We start from the raw sequence: 19,865 nt of genomic DNA, 5'->3' as shown, positions 1-19,865 counted from the left end.
CAGTATGAAGCAGAAACATCTGCTCTGACATTTAAGCTCCACTCAGATATTTCTCCAACAAAAGGTAAAACTCTCTGAACCAAAAGGATACTGGACAAAGTGTTGAGGAGTAAAATGGTTCTTTTTTGAGGCTTTGATATCTACTTTGCTTTTAGTATGCTGCAAATGGTTAAACTTAAGCAGTCCTTCATAAGAAAGCCTGAATAGATCCTCTTTGAATCCAGTTATACACAGGGTTTTAAGTAAGTCCTTGAAAACAAGTGCCTGAAACCATGCTCTTTCAAATAGTCAGAGACTGTATTTCTTGTAGTATGCCTTAAAACCATCCCATAGAAGTCTTTGAAAAGTATCTTTAAGTTATTTCCACAGTCAGTGAAATTTTCTGGTATAACTCCTGGTTTTGAGACACAGAGAATGAAACAGCTGAAACTTCTTAAAGGTAATCTACAAACAAACAACTCATTGTAAGACCTACCCTCTCATTGAATCAGGTCTATAGTCAATAAAATGTGTGTTCCTCGGCTCCAGCGTGGTGTTTCAGTGGATGAAAAAGGATCCCTGCTTTGCATACAGCCTAGAAATCGAGCTAATGGTCCAGAAGAGCCACTGAGCCATCGTGACTTCATTTCTTCACACTCCGCTGACTTCATGCTCTCACACTCGATCACGCTCACTGTCACACACAAACCTGTTCATTGATTGGCACTCACTCAGGTCCGATAATGTTCTTCTGCGGAGCTCTCACACACTCGCTATCTTCCCGATGTAATTCCTTCATGCTGTCTGACTAATTCTCTGCATGCAGTCAGAGGGATTTATGAACATCAGGTCCGGCTGTGATCTAATCACCAAAACAGTAAGATCATAATCAGGGGAAGTCTAATTCTACACGACAAATTCTGCACATTTCACTGTTTGCCCTGCTTTTTCCTTGATTGCATCATACTCCCTCTTGTTTCTTATCTTCACTTGTGCCAAGAGTTTCAACTGGTCGGCCAAACCGCTGCTTAGCCTCTGAGGGTAATCCGGATAAATAATGCATCGTGCTTTTGATGAAGCCCTATCGTAAGGCCAATAAGAGGGAATATTGTGCTGCAGGGATCCAGCTCGGTGGCAGCTTGATGCATGAGGAGGAGAGATGGAAAGACAGAGATACAGAGAGGTTACATTTATTCGGTCAAATTGACAGAAAGAAGAGTGATAGAGGGAAGAGATTGAGATAAAGAAGGAGAGTTAGACAGGGATGGTGAAAAATGCACAACATAAAAGCCATGTCCTGTCTTTACAGCAGGGTATACAAGGCTTCCTTCTGAGTGACAAATCTCTTTACAGCTTTGACAGCCGCCTAAATCGAGATCAATTGAACGACTGGCTTCGGCTTTCAAATGTCTACGTACAAGACAACCGCCAACCTTAAGAAGTGAGCTGAATGAAAAAGATTAGTGTGTTGAAGGAGACTGTCCATCCAGGGAAGGTATAAATAACTCTGAAGACTCTGATAAAGCCTGTTTGTAGGGGATGAACCAAAAATGGCTGCCAAGAAGGCTTACACTGAGCATCCAAACAGGATCCCTGAGAAAGCTTTTTCAAGGTTACATCAAGTAACGTCCGTACGACAAACACCAGATTTTCTGCTGGTTCAGTTTTAAAACCATCAAAGTGGTTGAGTCGGAATAAGTTTATGGATTGGTGATTGCATAATATGACGCCATGCGGTAGATCATCATGTGGTAACCTAACAGCAAGGGACAGAAGACACATGATTAAAAGGTCCTCCAAAAACTGGTTTGTTCTTCTCTTTATCTTCATTTTCCTGTTATGACCTCAGTGAGCATCAAAATTGGATATTTAAAAACAATATCTCCCAGAATCTGTGGTTGTTGGACTTTCCCATTTGAACATGAAACCATTTACAGCATGTGGACAGAGAGTGCCTGTGTGACATTAAGCCAGCTGGTGAAGTTTAGCAGTGAGACAAGAGTTTTCCCTTCTTTGAAGAATGGATTTCTGAGATTTATTTTTGTAGTAATGAAAGACACTGGAGCTGAACAATATGTAGAGCTATTGTTTAAAATGTGACAAGAAGCACTTTTTGCAAATCCAGTTCCAGTGTCTTTCCTTGCATCCTGGGAAAAGTTGTCTGGAGCAAAGAAAGTAGTGTTAAGAAGAAGATCTGCTCCCCATTCATTTATTTCCAGAACAAATGCACTTCTTGGCAAGAGTCACATCCTCATGACAGCAGTGGTTTTCCTAGTTTTACAGCCTTGAGGGTGGTGATGTTGTCAGCAAAGGGAGGGGGGGGGGATGCGAGCATGGGAAAGCGAGTGTTGCATCTTCATGGAGAAATTGTTTGGAGATGTTACTTGTGGTGGTTTACCCAGTTCTCTGCCGCTATACGGAATGAGCTTGTCTACAGTGGTGGACTGGGACTGAAAAACAGCCCTGGACTTTAACTCAGTGGTTAACTACAGTGGTAGGGGAAGCACTGGACAGTGGATGATGGTTGTCATGGAGGTGCTGTGGTTAAAATTCTGCCCAGTTCGGTTTGGAGAGGCCTTTTAACTGATTGCACAAAGTATGCAAGTGGAACCACAATTGTTACTTAAATGCTTTTATTGGTCCTATATAAACGTTTGCTTGAGTGTGTTTAATGACATAAGATTTTTTTTTTAATAAATAGCTGCTTTTCAAAACTAAAGAAAATATTTCTTGAGCTCACAGGTCACTCAAAGTATACAATTTTTTTTTTTTTTTTTTTTTTTTGCTTTTTATTTTGTTTCTCGCCATTTATTTTATTTTATTTAACCTTTATTTAACCAGGTAAAAAACCCATTGAGGTCAAGACTTCTTTCACAAGGGTGACCTGGCCAAGGGAGGCAGCAGCACATGTCACTGTAGACAAGACAAACAGAGTACAGCAACACACATTTAAGTAAAAGCAATAAAATGCAGCAGTTAGTTTAAGAAACAATTTAAGAACACAGGCACTGTTTGATGGATTCATTCTGTCGGTTTCTCAAGGTAGAGCAGAAGGGTTCCAAAGAAACAAATTCAGCCAGTTTCAGTTCAGATTGGAGGGCATTCTAAGTAGAGGGGACAGAGTAACTAAAAAAAAATGTCCTGTTTCAGTTTGAACATGAGGAACAGAAAGATACATAATGTCATTTGATCGTAAGCATACTGGCTTCCATTTCTCCTAAGAAAAGTGGTTAAATAGCAAGGACCTAGGCCAAGAAGAGCTTTATACACCAGAGTCATCCAGTGGGTATATCGCCGTAGATCCAGAAAGGGCATGCCAGCTTTAAAATACAGTTCTCAGTGGTGGGTGAGGCGACTACAACCTGTGATAAACCTCAGAGCACAGTGATAGACAGGAGTCAAGGACTGAAGGCAGGTGGTTGACGCAGACATATACACGATATCACCATAATCAAGAACAGGCAAAAAAGTAGCCGACAACAAAAGCTTCCGAGCTCTGAGAGAGACACACGACCTGTTCCTATAGAAGAAACTGAGCTTCGCCCTTAGTTTAGAAAGTAGATTTTTGACATGGACTTTGAAAGAAAGGTTCCCATCAATAGTTAATCCAAGGTACTTTTAACTGCTGTCATAATATAATTAGGTTCCTCTATTCGGGCCAATCCAGTAGATCGTTAAGCTAGTCTGTGCTTTCTACCTGTGGCTACAAGGGCAGGTCGCTACGGTCAACCACAGCTGCGTGTAAGGTGAAAAAATAAAAAATGAAAAATAAAAAAAATCCAGTTACCAGCCTGAAAGAGACCGGCCATTCAGGAAACCCCCCCAAACCTCCCTGTGCCCAGCCTGTCTCTGTGCTCATGGGAAACAGAGCCTTTATCCCAGTGAAACTCACAGCGCCTTTTTGGCAAAATTCAATTCGATTTTCCTTTCAGTGATGCTTCATTCTAAAACACAATACTTCTTCAGGATTATCGATGATAATCCAGAAGAAGTGTGTGGTTTTGCAGTCTTCTCTGGGTGTGGTGTGAATTTTCTTTGAGTGGTTGGAAAGACTAAACAAAGTCCATTCACCAATCACCACGTAGTCAGTTCGCCAGCTCCTTAAACGACTGCAGAAATCCATTAGAAAGTTGTTTACTATGAGACTTTAGTCCAAAAGTTTTATTCCACTTCAAACAAGACAAAACTGAAGCCCTAATTATTGGTTCAAGAAATCAAAGAGAGAAGCTCCTGATGAGTCTATCTGAGCACATCCCAGACCCAGCACAGGCCAGAAATCCTTTTTATCATGGAGTCTGATGGAGTCTGCCAGTCTCATAAATAACTAGAAGCAGGGCAGCTCTGTGTGATTTAAAGAGCGTTGTTTGGTTCAAGCTTTTTTTCCTCCTTGGGAAACAGTTTGTGTATGCTTTCATTACAATTAGGCTTAAATTATTAAATACATTGTTCTGCAGGCTGCCAAAAAAAGTCCATAAAACAGTTACAGCTTCAAAACGCTGCTGGCAGAGTTTTACTGGAACAAAAACTGAGCCCACATCCAAGTCCTGGTGCTGGCCTTGGGGTATGTTTCAGGATTTTTTTTTTTCCAGTTCAATAAATTATACATATATTTTCCCTCACTGACCCTCAGTCCTGTAGTCGGTGTGTTTCACTCAGATTGATGGACTCTTTGTTGTTGACACTATATCAAAGATATGGCCTCCTGCTGTGGTTTTGGGGTGGATGGAAAGACATCTCTATTCAGAATCAGAATCAAAATCAGAATACTTTATTGATCCCCAAGGGGAAGTTTCATTTCAGTTACATACCTTTCAATACATATAAGAGAACAAACATGGGGAAACACAAAAATGGGATGAACCTAGGAGCTGCCAGCTACCCAGCGCCCCTTTGCAATAGATATGAAAAACAACATTGGGAGAAGAGAGGGGAAAAAAGGTCAATTCCAGACTATTTCCAACAGGGGACATAGTTTGGCCTTCCATAGCCTTCCTCGGGCATGTGCACATCAACCCTCTACAACTGAACTGCAACGGAGCCAAAGAAGACGTTGAGTCCAAAGTTGTGTGTGCCATGTGACCTCGTGTGTATGTGTAAGCCCATGGAGTTCATCCCCACCCAGACTCAACAATGTCTGTGCTGTCTGATGGTGACAAGGCCACAGCTATTGCCATTGAGATGACCTTGAAGAGTTCTGATCCAGAGACAAGTTCACAGGAGAAAGGTGCAGGATGGAAGGTGCGTACAGCATCTGTCTGCATACCATCCAGGAGAGTAGGACACTTATCAGCCTACCAAGGCCGACCCGGAGGAGCCAAAAGAGGGATAAAGATTGTTTGGGTCAGGCAGACACACTGAAAACTTTTTCTGTCTGCCTTAAAGTCCCAACTGGTCAACTCTGTGGCGTGCCAAATGACCTATTTTGGTGGCCCATTACAGCCGAGCCGAGCTGACAACTTCTCCAAGTTGTTATCCATCCTGCAAAGAAGTCCAGGAAATACATGCCTGCGATTGAGTTTGCATATTGCTTGAGTCTGAGTGTTGACAGCCCTGCACAATCCCTCAGTGACGGATAGTGACCGAAAAGGGCTGCCTGCGTCTTTTTAAGTTTGTGATAAATCAGGAAACTGCCAGCTCCAAACAGCAGAAAGCCTGTTATCATAATTCCAAATATGACATCTTTGACATCCTTAACTTAAAGGATCGACAGGCATATGGTCCTCCAGGTATCCCAGAGTCCATCGTATAACCGGCTGTAACCGGTTATAGACAGATGGGCTCCCCTTTGCCAAGTTTCCTTGTTGAGAAAATTTGATCAATTGAGTTGAGAGACCAGCCGATCAAATCCATGGTTTTCTGTTATTAGCCACAGTTTCCAGACAACTTCTTGTCTGTCTCCAAAAGCTCATCAATTTTTTAAATAAGTCTGTTATTGTGCTCAAATCCTGATGCAATTAACAGACATTTCAAGTTTTGCTTGTTTTTAATGATATCAACTTTGTGAACCAGACTCTTTTTGGTCCAGTAGAAATAAAGAGACCAAAGGTAAAGAAAGACACAGAGTGATATTGTGTTTTCTAATCAGTCAGTGTGAGAGTCAGGAGACCTTGAGCCTTTGGTGGGTTCACTGTGTGCAATAACACCAGCATCTGCTCTCAGCTCTGGTGTGTCTGCCTCTGGAAACATCTTCAAAGGAAAGCACGAGTTTGCTGTCAGTGTGAAGACCAGGGCTGAAACAAAATGAATAGCTGGTCCACGAAGGAGGGAGAGAAGGGGGAGGAGAAGGAGGAGGAGGCATGGGGGGATTGATGGAAGATGAAGGAGCGGGAGAAGAAGGGAACAACACAGCATGAAAACACAGCTACAGGTCTGAGGAAGAAGAGAATGTGGGAGAAGGGGAGGAGGGTTGCAACACATGAGATGCAAATTTAAGGGAAGCCAAACCAAGAAACCTCTTCACAAAGTTTCTGCATGTCAAAAACCCACAGAAAATATTTCATGTACTTTTTGTTGACTTTAAATCTGATGTGTCAAAGCATTTATCTTTCGGCTTGAGGCATTTTCCCTTCAAGTGACACTCGTCATCATCTTATCTTTGCTTGATGTTAAAGCGTTGTGTCATATCCATCTCAGATTATTAACACAAGTACCCGGAAAATTAAATTAGAGACAGAAGTCAGAAGGAGGTTATGAAGTCTGTCACTGTTTTTGAAAACTTTCTTTGTTATGCTGATTCTTGTTCTACTACACACAGAAAAAAAGTTTAATATTGAAACAGGCCAAAATAATTAATTATTTTACATTTGACATTATATTTAACTCATATCAGGGTGTTCATTTTTCTAAGTTTACTGTAAATTTGTTATTTGATGCTGAAAAAATAGATTACAATGCTATGACCGACAGCTGTAGGGAAATCTTTCTTTTTTTTTCTGTATCTCAAACATTTGCAGATTGCAATTAAATAAATAGCAATATAAACATATGTACAATATTTGAGAGGGGACAGGAGGAAGCTAAAGCTTATATGAACCTGCCCCTACTTACTGAAGCACATCAATGTATTTAAAAAAAGAGAATAACTCTTATACAGAGTAAATACAAGGGATAGACCAATTATCGGCCTGGCCGATTATCAGAGCTGATATTTGGCATTTTGGGCCATATCGGCATCGGCATTTTATTTAATTTGACGGCCAGTATGAAACCAATTCAAAACTGCTGCACCGCTGTCTGCAGTCACTTCTCAGTCCCCACCACTGTCCCACCCACAGTACCATCTGATTGGTTACAAGCAGCAGCAGTTGTTGTTGATTCGGTCATTTATTTAGACTCAACACACAAAAGCAAAGTAAAACAGACAGCAAACTATATACACAGCCTAACAGAGCAAAGGAAATTGATTCTTAAGTCCACTAGCTTAATGCTAATGACAACGGAAAATCCCATAAACAGGCTAACGCAATTAGCATTGTAACTATCTTACTGTCTATGAGCTTATTTTAACTTTCACAGAAACAAAAATCACTCCTCCTATCAATACTCACAGGAATACATTTTTCTGCCTCTTAAAAAAACAATAAGAAAAGTTTTAAACTGCAGACAGTCAGGAGCTGCTTGTTGATGCTCCTCTGCACAGAGTTTCTCCTTGTCTCAACTATGGAAGCCCTAGATGGTCATTTAAAATCAGTCATGTGAAGCCAAACAGAAAGTTAATTGAACTGCATTATAAAAGGCAGCAAAAACTCATTTCTGTCCAGTTTTATTGAAATTTTGGAAAACCTTATTCACTGAAGAGAGAAAACTTAAGCTATTTATTTTTTTTTAGTTTTCACTTAACTTTACAAAATATGCTGCTGAGTCTGGGAGCTGTTTAATAAACATATGCTTAAAGGCATTTGAATGCAGTTAAGTACTGGCGTTTGGATTGTTCAAAATTTTTATTCCAATATTTTCACTTTGACTGCAAATTAATATTGTCTTCAAATATCGGTTATCGGCCTCCTTGCCTACTCAAATCAGTATCAGTATTGGCCCCCAAAAATCTATATCGGTCTATCTCTACCAAAGACAACTTGCAAAAAAAACAAGAAGGAAAACTGTAAAGCACATAAATATACCATAACAGAGATTAACTCGTATATAGAGTAGATACACTTTCCAAACAACACAAATCTGAAACACATAAATGTAAATCAACAAAGAATAACTCTAACACAGAGTAACTACCATTTACAAGCAAATCAGCCTTCGCAAGTTACCAAAAATTGGTTTACACCTCTGCCAATGGAACAAGAAAATTTTGCTAGAAAGTTTGCTGGAAACTAGAATAATGCCTTAATACAACTTTTCTCAGATTAGTGAAACTTTTTCAGACTGCAAAACTCTGTGTTGCTGTCAGGATCCAAATGGAAAAATTATCTTGCCTTATCAAATCCACACATCCAAAAAAAAGTGGTGGCTGGTCCTTGATACCCAAGCTTTATTCATACTACCCAGACTCTCAATGCCAAATCTGAAAGACATGTTGTCCGTCTCTTTGTACAGGCAGTGCTGTTTGCTGAATACCCTGTCCAAAACTCTGATTTGTTTGCTGCTTGATGAGCTGAAATGACATGAATATTTATCAATGAGGGTTTTTTTATGCATTACTGTTTTACAACAGGCCATCATCCTGCATTGATATCCTGTCTTATATTCTCGGTTTTATTATTCTATCCACCTCAGCGGCTGCTTTTATGATTTGCCTTGTTTGAGATGAAATGGAAAAAAGCCCTGGTTGTTTGATTCTTACTAGATTTCTATAAATCTGACCCCACATAGCTATAAAAAAATAAGATCGCTTTTGTATTGAGGCCACAAGTTCTCTGACGTTTAGTAAAGGCCACCAAACATTAGATATGGAGGCTAAAAACTCTGCTGAGTCATCGATGTTAGGGATTGTTGTTTGAGTCAGAAGTTATTGAGCACATTTTTCACATGGGGACATAAATTCCTCTTTGCTTCTGGCTTGTCACCATGAAGAATTGTCTCAAAATGAAGCTGAAAGTGCTTATTTCAATGAAAAATGAAAATACTAATAGATGATATTGTAAGAAAGAGTGTAGCCAGACCTCAGCAGTGAGCAGAAAGTAGTTAAGGGTCTGGTCCAGGCACAAAATATCAGATGATGCCAAAGTCAATTTCATTTCTCAGCAAAGATAAAAGGCCCAGATGTCCCCAATTCCTCTTCTGGCACAAATTCTGCTGTCACGTTATGTTGTGATAGCGATCAAGATTGAGGAGTTTTATGCTTCAGATTAGTCCAGAAAGGATTTTGTCCTTGAGCAGAGTCTTGATTCTGCTCAGTCTTTTAGTCCACGCTGCATCTCTTCTGCTCATCCATCTGAAGATGAGTGCTGTTCAGCAGCCAGGCCTCACTGCCTTTAAAATGAAATCTTTTCTGCACCTCTCTGCTGTGACGAGCCAGACAAGAGCGGGCTGATAGCAGACAGAAGTTGCTTTCACTCGACTGGCCATTTTTCAGAGCGGCCAGGAAGAGTAGCGGCGATAACAGACACATGCAGCTCTGCACCTGAGGACAAAGGGAAAACTCAGTCAGAAGAACAAATTACATCGTGATGTTCCACTGGGCTGGGAAGGAAAACACAGACAGCCACCTCTGCCTGAGCCTGAAATGACACCAATGGTCCATGTGACACTGAATTAGTGTCTGACTCTCAGCTGTGTGGATAATGACCCTCCTTACGGACTGCTGTGAATGTTTGATATGGAGCTGACATGTTTCTGGGGCTAATCTGCACCCGATCTGCACGTTTTCAGATGTTGTGCTCCAGTGTGTTAGTATGCCACTAACGATTAATTTTGATGTCGACTAATCCATCGATTATTTTTTAGATTACTCAATTTATCACGATAATTCTGTGTTTCAACCTAGTTTGGCTTCCATTTTATATCAGTGGCTGATGAGTGCATCTATGCTGACGTTATATCTCCTTGCTTTAAATGTCAAATAATTAAACAGATGACTAAGCAAATTACATGATAAGGAATATGACTTAAAAAAGTGTTGCACTAACAAGAATAGATTATTGTCCAACAGATTAATCTTTTACACTAACATAAGTTCATCAATTCTTGTTGGTTGTTTAAAACACAAAGTGGTAAATAACTGAATAGAAAAAAATAAAAATGAACATAGTATTGATCCTGTAGACCACATAGTTCTCGTTCCATATGAAATCTTCTACAGTGAAGTCAGTGCAAAAAAATTATAATAATGATTCAGACACTTCAGTGAAAGAATGTTCACAGTATTTCCAGGGAAAACTATTCACATAAAACTTTAATAAGTGTTTGTATATTAGGAGGTTCAATTATTTTTCTTACAGCACGTCATATCTGTGACCAATATCTGTTCAATGTGCTTTCCTAGTTTTCACTGTGTTTACCTAGTTAGGTTCTCTCCTCTGATTGGTCAGCCCTGTGTCATGTGAGCAGGTAACAGGGAAGTGAAATTGTTGTTTGCAGTGTTGGCAAGACCTCTTACTAGTGACTTTGGGCTTTTTTTCTGATGTTAAGTTGCTTATTGGGGCTTGCTTTGCTCTCTGTATGATCCCGCCAGCTCTCCATAACACATATAGTTTCTGTACATGCTCTACTTTCACTTCGCTCATGCGCACTCTGCCCCTCTTCCTCCCCGCTGAGTGTTACCGGTGCAGTGTGAGCTTGAGTGTGAGAGCTCCATCGAATAAATGTCCTCTCTTTAAAAAGTTAGGGGAGTTTTGACACTAGTTTGTGACTCAAATCCTGGAAAACTGTTTAAAACGGAGAGCGAAGAAGACTCTCTGAATTATGTTACCAGGTGCTTAAACACTGGGAGTTTTCTGGCTGTCCAAGCCGGGGATGTCCTCCATAAGCGTGCAGTGCCGTTGATGAACGGACATATTTCCTCATCAATATTCCTCATTTATGAACTTAGTGATCTTTTCCCATAAAAGCATTTGTTAACGTGTCATCTCATGCAGCCAACTGAAGTTACGGATGTGCATTTACCGCCTGGTATTTCATTTCACAGTATGACAACTACATTAAAAACAATACTATAACGTGTCAAATTAAAATTTGCATTAATGAATTTTTAAAGTCACCAATGTTATTTATGTCGACTAATCGTGGCAGCTCTAATGCCAAGATAAAAAATACTAGGGGTGGGACAGAATGCTATTCTTGCGGTTCTATTCTATTATGATTGTTTGGGTGCTGATCAGATTTAAATTGTGATTCTTTGATATTTACGATATTTGCGATTTTTAGGTTGCTTTTGAAGCACCAGACAATGTGAAAAAATAAACTTAATGAATGATGGTAATGTCTACAGACTATGACAGAAGCCAAATTTACCCATAAAAAGCATATCATGGAAGTCAGAGAGAAACATTTCAGCCTCCGCTGGAGAAAAGTGGTGACTTTTTTGTATTCAATTTACAAAGACTGAAATGAAAAATCTGAATTTGAAAAAAAACAAACAGATTTTTTAGACAAAGAATCCAGATTTTGATTTTGTCAAACAAAAAAAATCCCAATGTATCGATTTTGGGATTTTTTTTCTCACACCCCTAAAAAATATTAGATTCAAGATAAAAAGATGCAAAACTCAAGTCTTATTCCAGAAGAATCAAAGCCAGAAGACGCTAGATGAAACGTTTGATTTAAAGTCATATAGGTGTTTCATGGTTTGAAATCAAAGTGGGAAGATAAAAAAGTGTCTATGGTCTGTGCTGCAAAATGCATAACAGCTTTCTTTGTTTGTCTCTCTTTATTTCTCCACCTACGCAGAGCCAGGCCATGAGGATCGTCCGGACTGTCGGCCAAGCATTCGAGGTTTGTCATAAACTGAGCCTGCAGCACACGCAGCAGAGCGCAGACGGACAGGAGGACGGCCACAGTGAGAGGAACGGCAACGACTCCTCTGTCAACGGTACAAAAATACACTCAGAACAACCTGTACCTGCTGTTCCTTTTTTACCAGGCCCACATTGTGTGTGAATCTAAAGCAGAGCTGGCCTTTTCTTAAGAGATGATGCTCGTGTGTTTGCCTTTCACCAGAAAACGTGTTGACTTGTGCTTTCAGCTTGTTTTCTTCTGTGGTATGACATTGAAACAGAAGACGACATTTGACAAAAGTGCCAGAGAGTGCAGAGTGAAGGTTTTGTGTGGGAGTGCTGCTTTTTAATCAATGTTGTTGAAAAGAAAAATAGCTGTTACAACCTTGAGGATTTATAAGGTGAACTCAGAGACAATGGAAGGAATGATCAAGCTTTACAGTCTCTCTTGGAGATTCTTTGATATATTTATCAGTTGCTGTACTGAAGTCGTGAACATGAAAGCTGCTCTGATATTCTGGGAATATAAAAGCAGCAGCAAAAAGAAGAAAGAAAAGATAAGAGAAGAGAATAAAACAACACCAAACAAGGGAGCAGTGATAGACTGTAAATGAGGTGGACACCGCCACTTTCTAAAAAGTGAAGCCAAAACCAGAGTGTCTCACATGCTTTATCTGAGCTGTTTGTAAATAGGTACGGCTGCTTTTAGGTGCAGATAATGGTTTTTCAAGCTCCAAAGGATGGTACACAACTCCCAGCTTCATGTAAAATGAGTCAGTGGATGGAGGACACCTGCAAGTGATCAGATATTCAGTGACAGTTGTTTAAGTGAGGAAATCAAGTTTACACTAAAGAGAGGGGTTTTAACACACAAGCCGCTCAATGTTTATGACTGAATTATCCGTGGAAATTAACTGACAGTAAAATATCAAACAAAGCACAGAAAACAGTTGAGCTTGAGACCTAAATCATCAATCAGGAGACAGAAAACTACGTCCAGACACAGAGCTGTTAAGTTCCACAACAAACAAGAGGTTAAGGACTCTTGCCGATTTAACAAAAATGTTTTTATTTAAACTAATCTCACTGTAAAGTGTGACCCTGTTAACTGGTGACTTACAGCCAACAATCACTGACATTTTTAGCCGAAGGTCTTTAGTTAGCATGATCACTCTCAACTCCAAAACACTAGTTGTTCTGTAATGGTCGTAATCCTGTAAGAATACAGCAGAACTTATGGTGGAGTATGGTTTCTAACCACCAACCACAGAACAACCAGACTTTTTACGCAGGTTTAATTCAGAGTTCAAAGAACTCTCATCTGAATGAATGAAGCTGAATGCGGCTTTCATTTCCAAAATGCACATGTATCTTTACAATGATGTAGTTTGTGAAGTGGTCTTTGGAATCAGATAAGAAAAATTGTGTATTTTTTTAGTTTACATTAACCAGAAGTTTACTGGCTAGTTTCTGGTTTTAATCCAAAGTTTCAAGTCTTTTGAAAGAGACTGTGAGGACTTCAACTTAGAAAACTTTTATTTCCATATAAATCCACAACTTAAAATGAGATTATCAGCGCCAATATTGGTTATTGCGACTTCTCAGCTTCCCATTGAAATTTGACAGGACCAGATTGACTAATGTCAAATTATCTTTGACAGCACCACACTGGCTGATGAACGTTGGCTGGTGAGAAGAGAGATCTGTGAATTTCTCAACTGAAAAGGATTTCTGGGATTGATTTTTAGTGATGTCAGACACTGGAGCTAGACTTGCATAAAGAAAAAGGACAGAAGAGCAGAAGACAGCAAACCAGGAGAGTGATAGAGCACAAGCTAAAGGCTAAAACACAGGTTAAACAGTTTGTGCTAATGTTCATTCCAACTCACATGCAGCAGTTATTCTGCAGTGGTCTGTTCAAACTGAGAGTCTATCAATAAAATGAAGAGTGAAGTTACGTTAGCTCTGCTTGGTAGGATGTAACAAGGATTTACTAACACTGTATTTTACGCACACATCACAGAGCACCAGGTGGCTAAACTATGGTACAAACCTACAAAGTTAGCTTGTTGTCACATTTAAAACAACAGCACTACACAACTACTGATAAATACCTTGCCTTGTTGCATTGTATGGGGTAAAAAGTTGTCTTGAACAAAGAAAAGTAGAGTTAAAAAGAAGATCCCATCTTCATTCATTTTTTTTTTTAAACAAACACACCCCTTGTTAAGAGTCATGTCATCACAACAGTGTGCTTGCATGTTTGACCAAAGGTGTCGCTGCTGTTCACTTTAAACTAATAGTCCTCACAACCTCTTTAAAAGACATTGTGATGTCAATCATGTCGACACAGATTGGAGTCAAATTAATGATTAACAGTTGACTTTTAGTCAGTTCCCAAACAGCTCTTTAATTTTGAGATTCAGGCACAGCAACAAAGAAAGTACATTTCTCCAGCTCATCGCTGACATTGACCGTGTTACCTCTTGAACAGACAATGCAGAAAGGATCGATGGACAATGTCAGGGTGGCTACCTTCACTTCCTTTATAGTCTCTGGTTGAAAAGAGCTCTCTCAGTATTTTGGACAAAAGGTTCAAGGTTTCAAGACAGGGAGGAAGGATGAGTTCCCCAGTAGAGACAAGGATTTATTCCTCCTCTTGTGAACAAAGTTTTTCAGACAGTTGTAAAACAGATGACTTCTCTAAAGAGAGAAGACTCAAATACACCAGGAGAGTGATATTTTAAGGTTGTGGAATATACGTTTTTAAAGATGCTATGAGGAGAATCTGTTTTGATTGCACTCCCTCGCCACCTTGTGGCCCGAAGTCTTCGCACACTGTCATAAATTACTTTAAGTGAAGGTGTGTGTTTGAATTGGGATTAAATGGAGATCAGATCGATCTCAATTTTTATTTTTTCAAGACAACTTTTTGCTGGATACAACATGTGGAGGTAAGGCATTTATCAGTACAGTTACGTAGAGTTACGAGTCAAGACATGTCATCACGCTAACGTTGTAGTAGCTGGCTATATGTTAGCTAGGTGCTCTGAAGTATCTGTAGGCTAACGTGACAAGAAGTAAACACTGTCAGTTGTAAGTAGTTTAGTAGCTGTTTATATTTAGTGGTCAGTCCGGTGCTCTGAGACATGTCTGTAACATGTAACAGTAGTAAATCCTGGTGAGCTAAGACCTGCCAGTCATCTACCAAGCAGAGCTAACGTAACCTCACTCTTCATTTTATTGAAAGACTCTCAAGTTTAAATAGACCACTGCAGAATAACTGCTGACTGTAGGTTGGAATGAACATTAGCACAAACAGTGTAGCCCCAGTGTTATAGAGTGATAACAGCCCGAGCTAAAGGCTAATTAGCCTTTAGCTTGGGCTGTATCACTCTCCCATTTGGCTTTCTTCTGCTCTTCTGAGATCAATTCCTACGGCAAGAACTGGACAACCCAAACTGGAAGCGAAGAAGTAGTACTCGAAAATAACCTGTAACCAACAATATTGATGCTAGTAATCTCATATTAAACTGTGGATTACAATCAGGCATATATCTAGAAGGGAGAATTTTTCAAGATCACTTTCAAACTCCTCACAGCCCCTCTAAAAATGAAACCCTATCTCCAAAGCCAAGGTAGCAACAGAGTCAAAAAGTAACGCCAACACTGAAGAAGTCAGTAAACAAACACCTCCACACGTGTAACACACTCATATGCTCTCAGACATGCCATGCCTCACACGCATGCCCTACACACGTACACACTCCTGCCTGCATTATCCTGAGGTTTGGCGAGCCAGAGAGCGCGATACTGGAGTGAATGTCACGGATGAGTCAACCCAGAGAAAAAAAAGGCGCTGCACAATACAAGTGGGCTGAGCTACTTTTATCCAACGCCTCGTGCCTGGACAGGACGAGCTTCACTGCAGCACAGGGACACGTGGCTCCGAGGGGGTCTGCGAGCACATGCACACACACACAGACACACACTGGCACACACAGAGGAGGATTCAGCTGTAAGAAAAGCCCAGGAACGGATCTCTTTCATACCATCGTTCCAGTGATTACAGAGGCAGACGCTGGCCACCCTCCCTGTCCCAATCTGAGAGCACCAGGCTGGGGCACATTATCTCCAGCGACCCCTGCAGCCTCCAGAGACGAGCCCCCCTTTCACATGCTGATGAGCCCAGAGATCACCCACGCTCTATAACTGTATATCCACACCCTGAAAAGACCCCACACACACACACTCACACTTTCTCTGTCTGTCATGGTGTGTTTAAGCTACACAAGAGCTGCTACACTCAGCCAATGAGCTTATCTGGAGAACTAATTATCCAGGCAATAAAAGGAGAAGGGTGAGAAGAGCGGGAGATGGAGGATTAGGGAAACAGAACGCTGGAAGAATGCAAGGAGCAGAGACGATATTAGAGGAGAAAGGACCATGGGATCAGTGAGGACAAGAGGAGCAGGGAAAGATGAAATGTTGAAGTGAATTTGAGAGGAAAAGAAGGGATGGAGAACTGGGTTGCACAGCAGGGAGTCGGGAGAATAGAGGAGAAGATGCAGGGCTGGGGATGTTTTATTCTCAGAAGAAGGCTTTTGCAGCCTTTTAGAATAACTGTACAAAATACTGCATCATAAGAAGAACAATTGATTTAATTAATACGCAGATAAAAGCTTAAAAAGGGCTTACATCGAAGGGAACAATCAAGCCAGCTCAAAGGGAAATAACGTAGAACAGTTATATGATCGTTTCAGCTTTAACAGGACCACAGGCGTGAAGATTCACTCATTAGTGCAGCAATAACAAACTCTTCAAAGCTCACAGAACTTTTGATAGGGAACACAAAATACTTCAGACTCATTAAGTTTGATTTTTAAGTCTTGGGCTCGTTTGAAATGCAGCAAAATCAATGGGTGCTCCTTCAGTCCGTGGAAAAACTTCTGACCTGAGAATACAAAAAAGGACTCAGACAAGGTGAAGTTTGAGAGGAAAAAGCAACAGCGATGCCTGATAGCAGGCTAAAAAATGGGATAAAGAGGATGGGAGTGGTAATGGAGAGAAAAGGTGAAGGTAGTGCTGGCAGCTGGTAGTTGAGGATTGTTAGAGATGGAGTTTAAGTGAAGGGGAGGACAGCGCTAATGGCTGGGTGCGCAGGCGGAAGAAGGGGGAAGATTAAACGGGGAAGGAGGTGGGTGAGGACGGAGGTGGAAGTGGAGGTGGGTTGACGGAGGAGAGGATACAGAAGAGGACACTTGATTAGATTTTGACTCAGAACTTTTCTCTGAGAAATAAAACTTATACCTCAGCTAAACCTTCTTGCTTCAATTTTGAGAGGACAGGGAAGTGGATCGAGCAGCAAAACTTGATTATTTTGACAATTTAAGATTTCTTTGGTTCATTACACTTATGTGAGCAGGATTAAAGCCTGTTGTTTACAGTGAAACTGAGACTCACCATAAAACAGATTAATGGGTGCCACTCTTTTACATATTTGTAGGCGTGATACAGATCTTTTCAACTCAGTTCTATTCTCCTCTGTGATTTCAAGTAAATAAACGGTAGCAGCTCAGGAGTTTGGAGGTTTTTTACAGCTTACATTGTATGCTGGTTTTATTCCCCACTAACCCACGGCTGAGGTTTACACTAAAATCATAACTCATGCTTGTGTTGGAGATTTACTCACCAAACATTTAGGCATTTTTAATCCCATGAAATATTAATACAGCCAATCCAAGTATATATTTATTTCATTTTGGTTTCCAAATTTAGAAAAGCCTGAAGATGCCGAAGCATAATCAGTCTCGGTCTTATCCTCATATTGGGGAATAGAGAATGTTAGATTGTATCTAGGCTCTGAACTTGTCGGTCTTGTTTTATTTACACACAGGAACTGATTGGTAAAGAGGTAATTAAGTAATTGAGATGATAGTCCTGAACTTCCTGAGGTGGGAGCCTGCAATTTGAAGCTGTGTTGGTGATTAGAGGTGTGAAAAATTTCAGATACTGCAATATATTGCAATCCTCGGACCTGTGCTAAAATATTGATATTTCCACCCTTGATATTGATGTTTATGTTAAAATAAAAATTCGTATTTTTCCACAGCAGTAGATGGCGTCGAAGAGATGCTCTGCTGTACGTTGCCCATTAACTGTATAACAAATATTATCTCTAAATATATTCTAAATTTTTAAATATTAAACTTGATGATGTGGGTTTTGATGCCATAGACACCAATGTTATCTCTCTATTCTTGGTTCAGTTAGTTTTAAATCATTTGAAGTTTAATTTTTACAGTATAGTAGACTGATAAAATAATAACCATAGTTGTGTTTTATGCAATATTAGATTTTTTATGAGTATTATTGGTTACACCAAGTGACATTTATCAGTTTCACCAATTGACTACGTTTTTTCAACCAAACTTGACACTTTATGTTTTCAAGTTAAGTGTATGTATGAAACGCTGCTATTGACTTTTATTATTTCAAACCAAAGGGCAACATCCGGTTAGTAGAAATGAAGCTTATGTGGAAGTGCTAAAAGCTGCAGTTTATTGAGAATCCATTTGAGTCTGGCTGCAGAAAGACCTTAAGTCACATACACACCCAGCCCAAAAAAACAGGCTTTTACGGTGTCAAAAAAGCATGTTTACAGCCTGGTTTAAAAAACGTCTTGGGTCTAAAACGCTGATATCGGCACACACTGTCAGTGAGTGAATTTTTTTCTAACTCTGTGGTTTAGAAGTTATTAGGATCATTTGATTGTCCAATCAGAGACACAGCTCAGGTCACATGACTGTCAGGCGCCCTGTAGCTGTTAGAAAGGAAACTCACAGCCGGCATCATATCTGTGGATAAGCTTTATTTCACAGTTTCAGGAACAGACAGATGACGTTGCGAATGCTACGTCCATGTTTTATACAGTCTATGTTTTAAACACCATAACATAGAAATACTGTTTTGAAACAAATAGTTAACAGGGTAGAATATCGCACTATATCAAAAAATTGTGATATGGTGAAATTATCGTACCGGGACACAAGTATCGTGATGCGTATTGTATCGTAAAGGTCTTGCCAATACTCATCCTTGATGGTGATAGGGCTAAAAGTTTGTGACAGGAAATCTTGTAGCTAGAAAGGGCTGACAAAGGAAGAAGACATGTTTGTCATTTTAATTGTAAAACTGTCAGGGATGAAATCAATTTAGCTCGAGTTGTCCGCCTTAAGTAGCTCACAGGCATTCCTGTAAATAGAAGCAAGGTTCCTCGTCAAAATTTCATAAAGACGGCAAACAAACATCACTTTTGGTAGTTGTGCTCTAAAGGCAATGTTGCTCATCTCAATTATCAATGATCTTCGTTGTGGTGTCCAATTAAATGTGTATCAGCAGAAGTGAGAACGCTGCAAGAAAACTCCACATAATAGAAACACCCATGAGAAAGCAGAACGCTGGCAGCTTTGCTGTATTTATGTGTTAATGTGTGATAGTTTCTTTGTGGTGATTTGGGGACTGTTGATTTGCCTCAGAGTAAAGTACCACTGAACAGCTGCACTTCATATTTAATGAACAACTGTGATTATTCTGTATTTACTCTGATTTTATGGATGATGTTTCTCACCAGAGTGCATCATGTGTCTTCGTCCATGTGTGTGTGCGAACATGCTCATGCCCACATGTGTGTGTGCAGGCGTGCGTGCTTATCCACCACCTGTATGTGTGTGCACTTTCCTGGGCTCAGCTCGGGAGCTAACAGGTGAAGAGAAAACGGTGTCGGTCACCGAGGAGACGGATATCGACGCAGAGGAGGTGAGCCAGGTGCCGCCAGCGGAGGAGCTAAATCCCAACAGAGGAGTGACAGATCTGGACGCTACGGCTAAAACAGCTGAGCTGAACCACACAGAGAGCAAGGTAAGTCAACACCTGGTGACACGTTTCTGTGTGTTAGTGTCTCTAATAAGCAGTCACTGATGTCACATTTCATGAAGTGTA

The 19,865-nt window shown here is 40.3% G+C and overlaps 1 protein-coding gene across 2 annotated transcripts in view; it reads left to right on the top strand.

The window, feature by feature from the left end:
- LOC141789633 (carboxyl-terminal PDZ ligand of neuronal nitric oxide synthase protein-like) overlaps positions 1 to 19,865 on the top strand; it is a 263,989-nt gene that overhangs the window by 160,281 nt on the left and 83,843 nt on the right. The window contains exons 6-7 of one of the 2 annotated variants that reach the window (XM_074669155.1): positions 11,818 to 11,959; positions 19,615 to 19,784. In XM_074669155.1, coding sequence (XP_074525256.1) covers positions 11,818 to 11,959; positions 19,615 to 19,784 — 312 coding nt within the window. Of the gene's footprint in view, positions 1 to 11,817; positions 11,960 to 19,563; positions 19,785 to 19,865 lie in introns of both variants that reach the window. The other variant, XM_074669154.1, reaches the window with a different exon arrangement.

This window comes from Halichoeres trimaculatus, unplaced genomic scaffold (assembly GCF_033239565.1).
Source record: "Halichoeres trimaculatus isolate MK-OKI-2021-1 unplaced genomic scaffold, fHalTri1.1 fHalTri1_scaffold_4, whole genome shotgun sequence".
Taxonomy (NCBI): Eukaryota; Metazoa; Chordata; class Actinopteri; order Labriformes; family Labridae; genus Halichoeres; species Halichoeres trimaculatus.
Note: the sequence above shows the minus strand (reverse complement) of the source record. Positions and strands in the feature narration are given on the sequence as shown.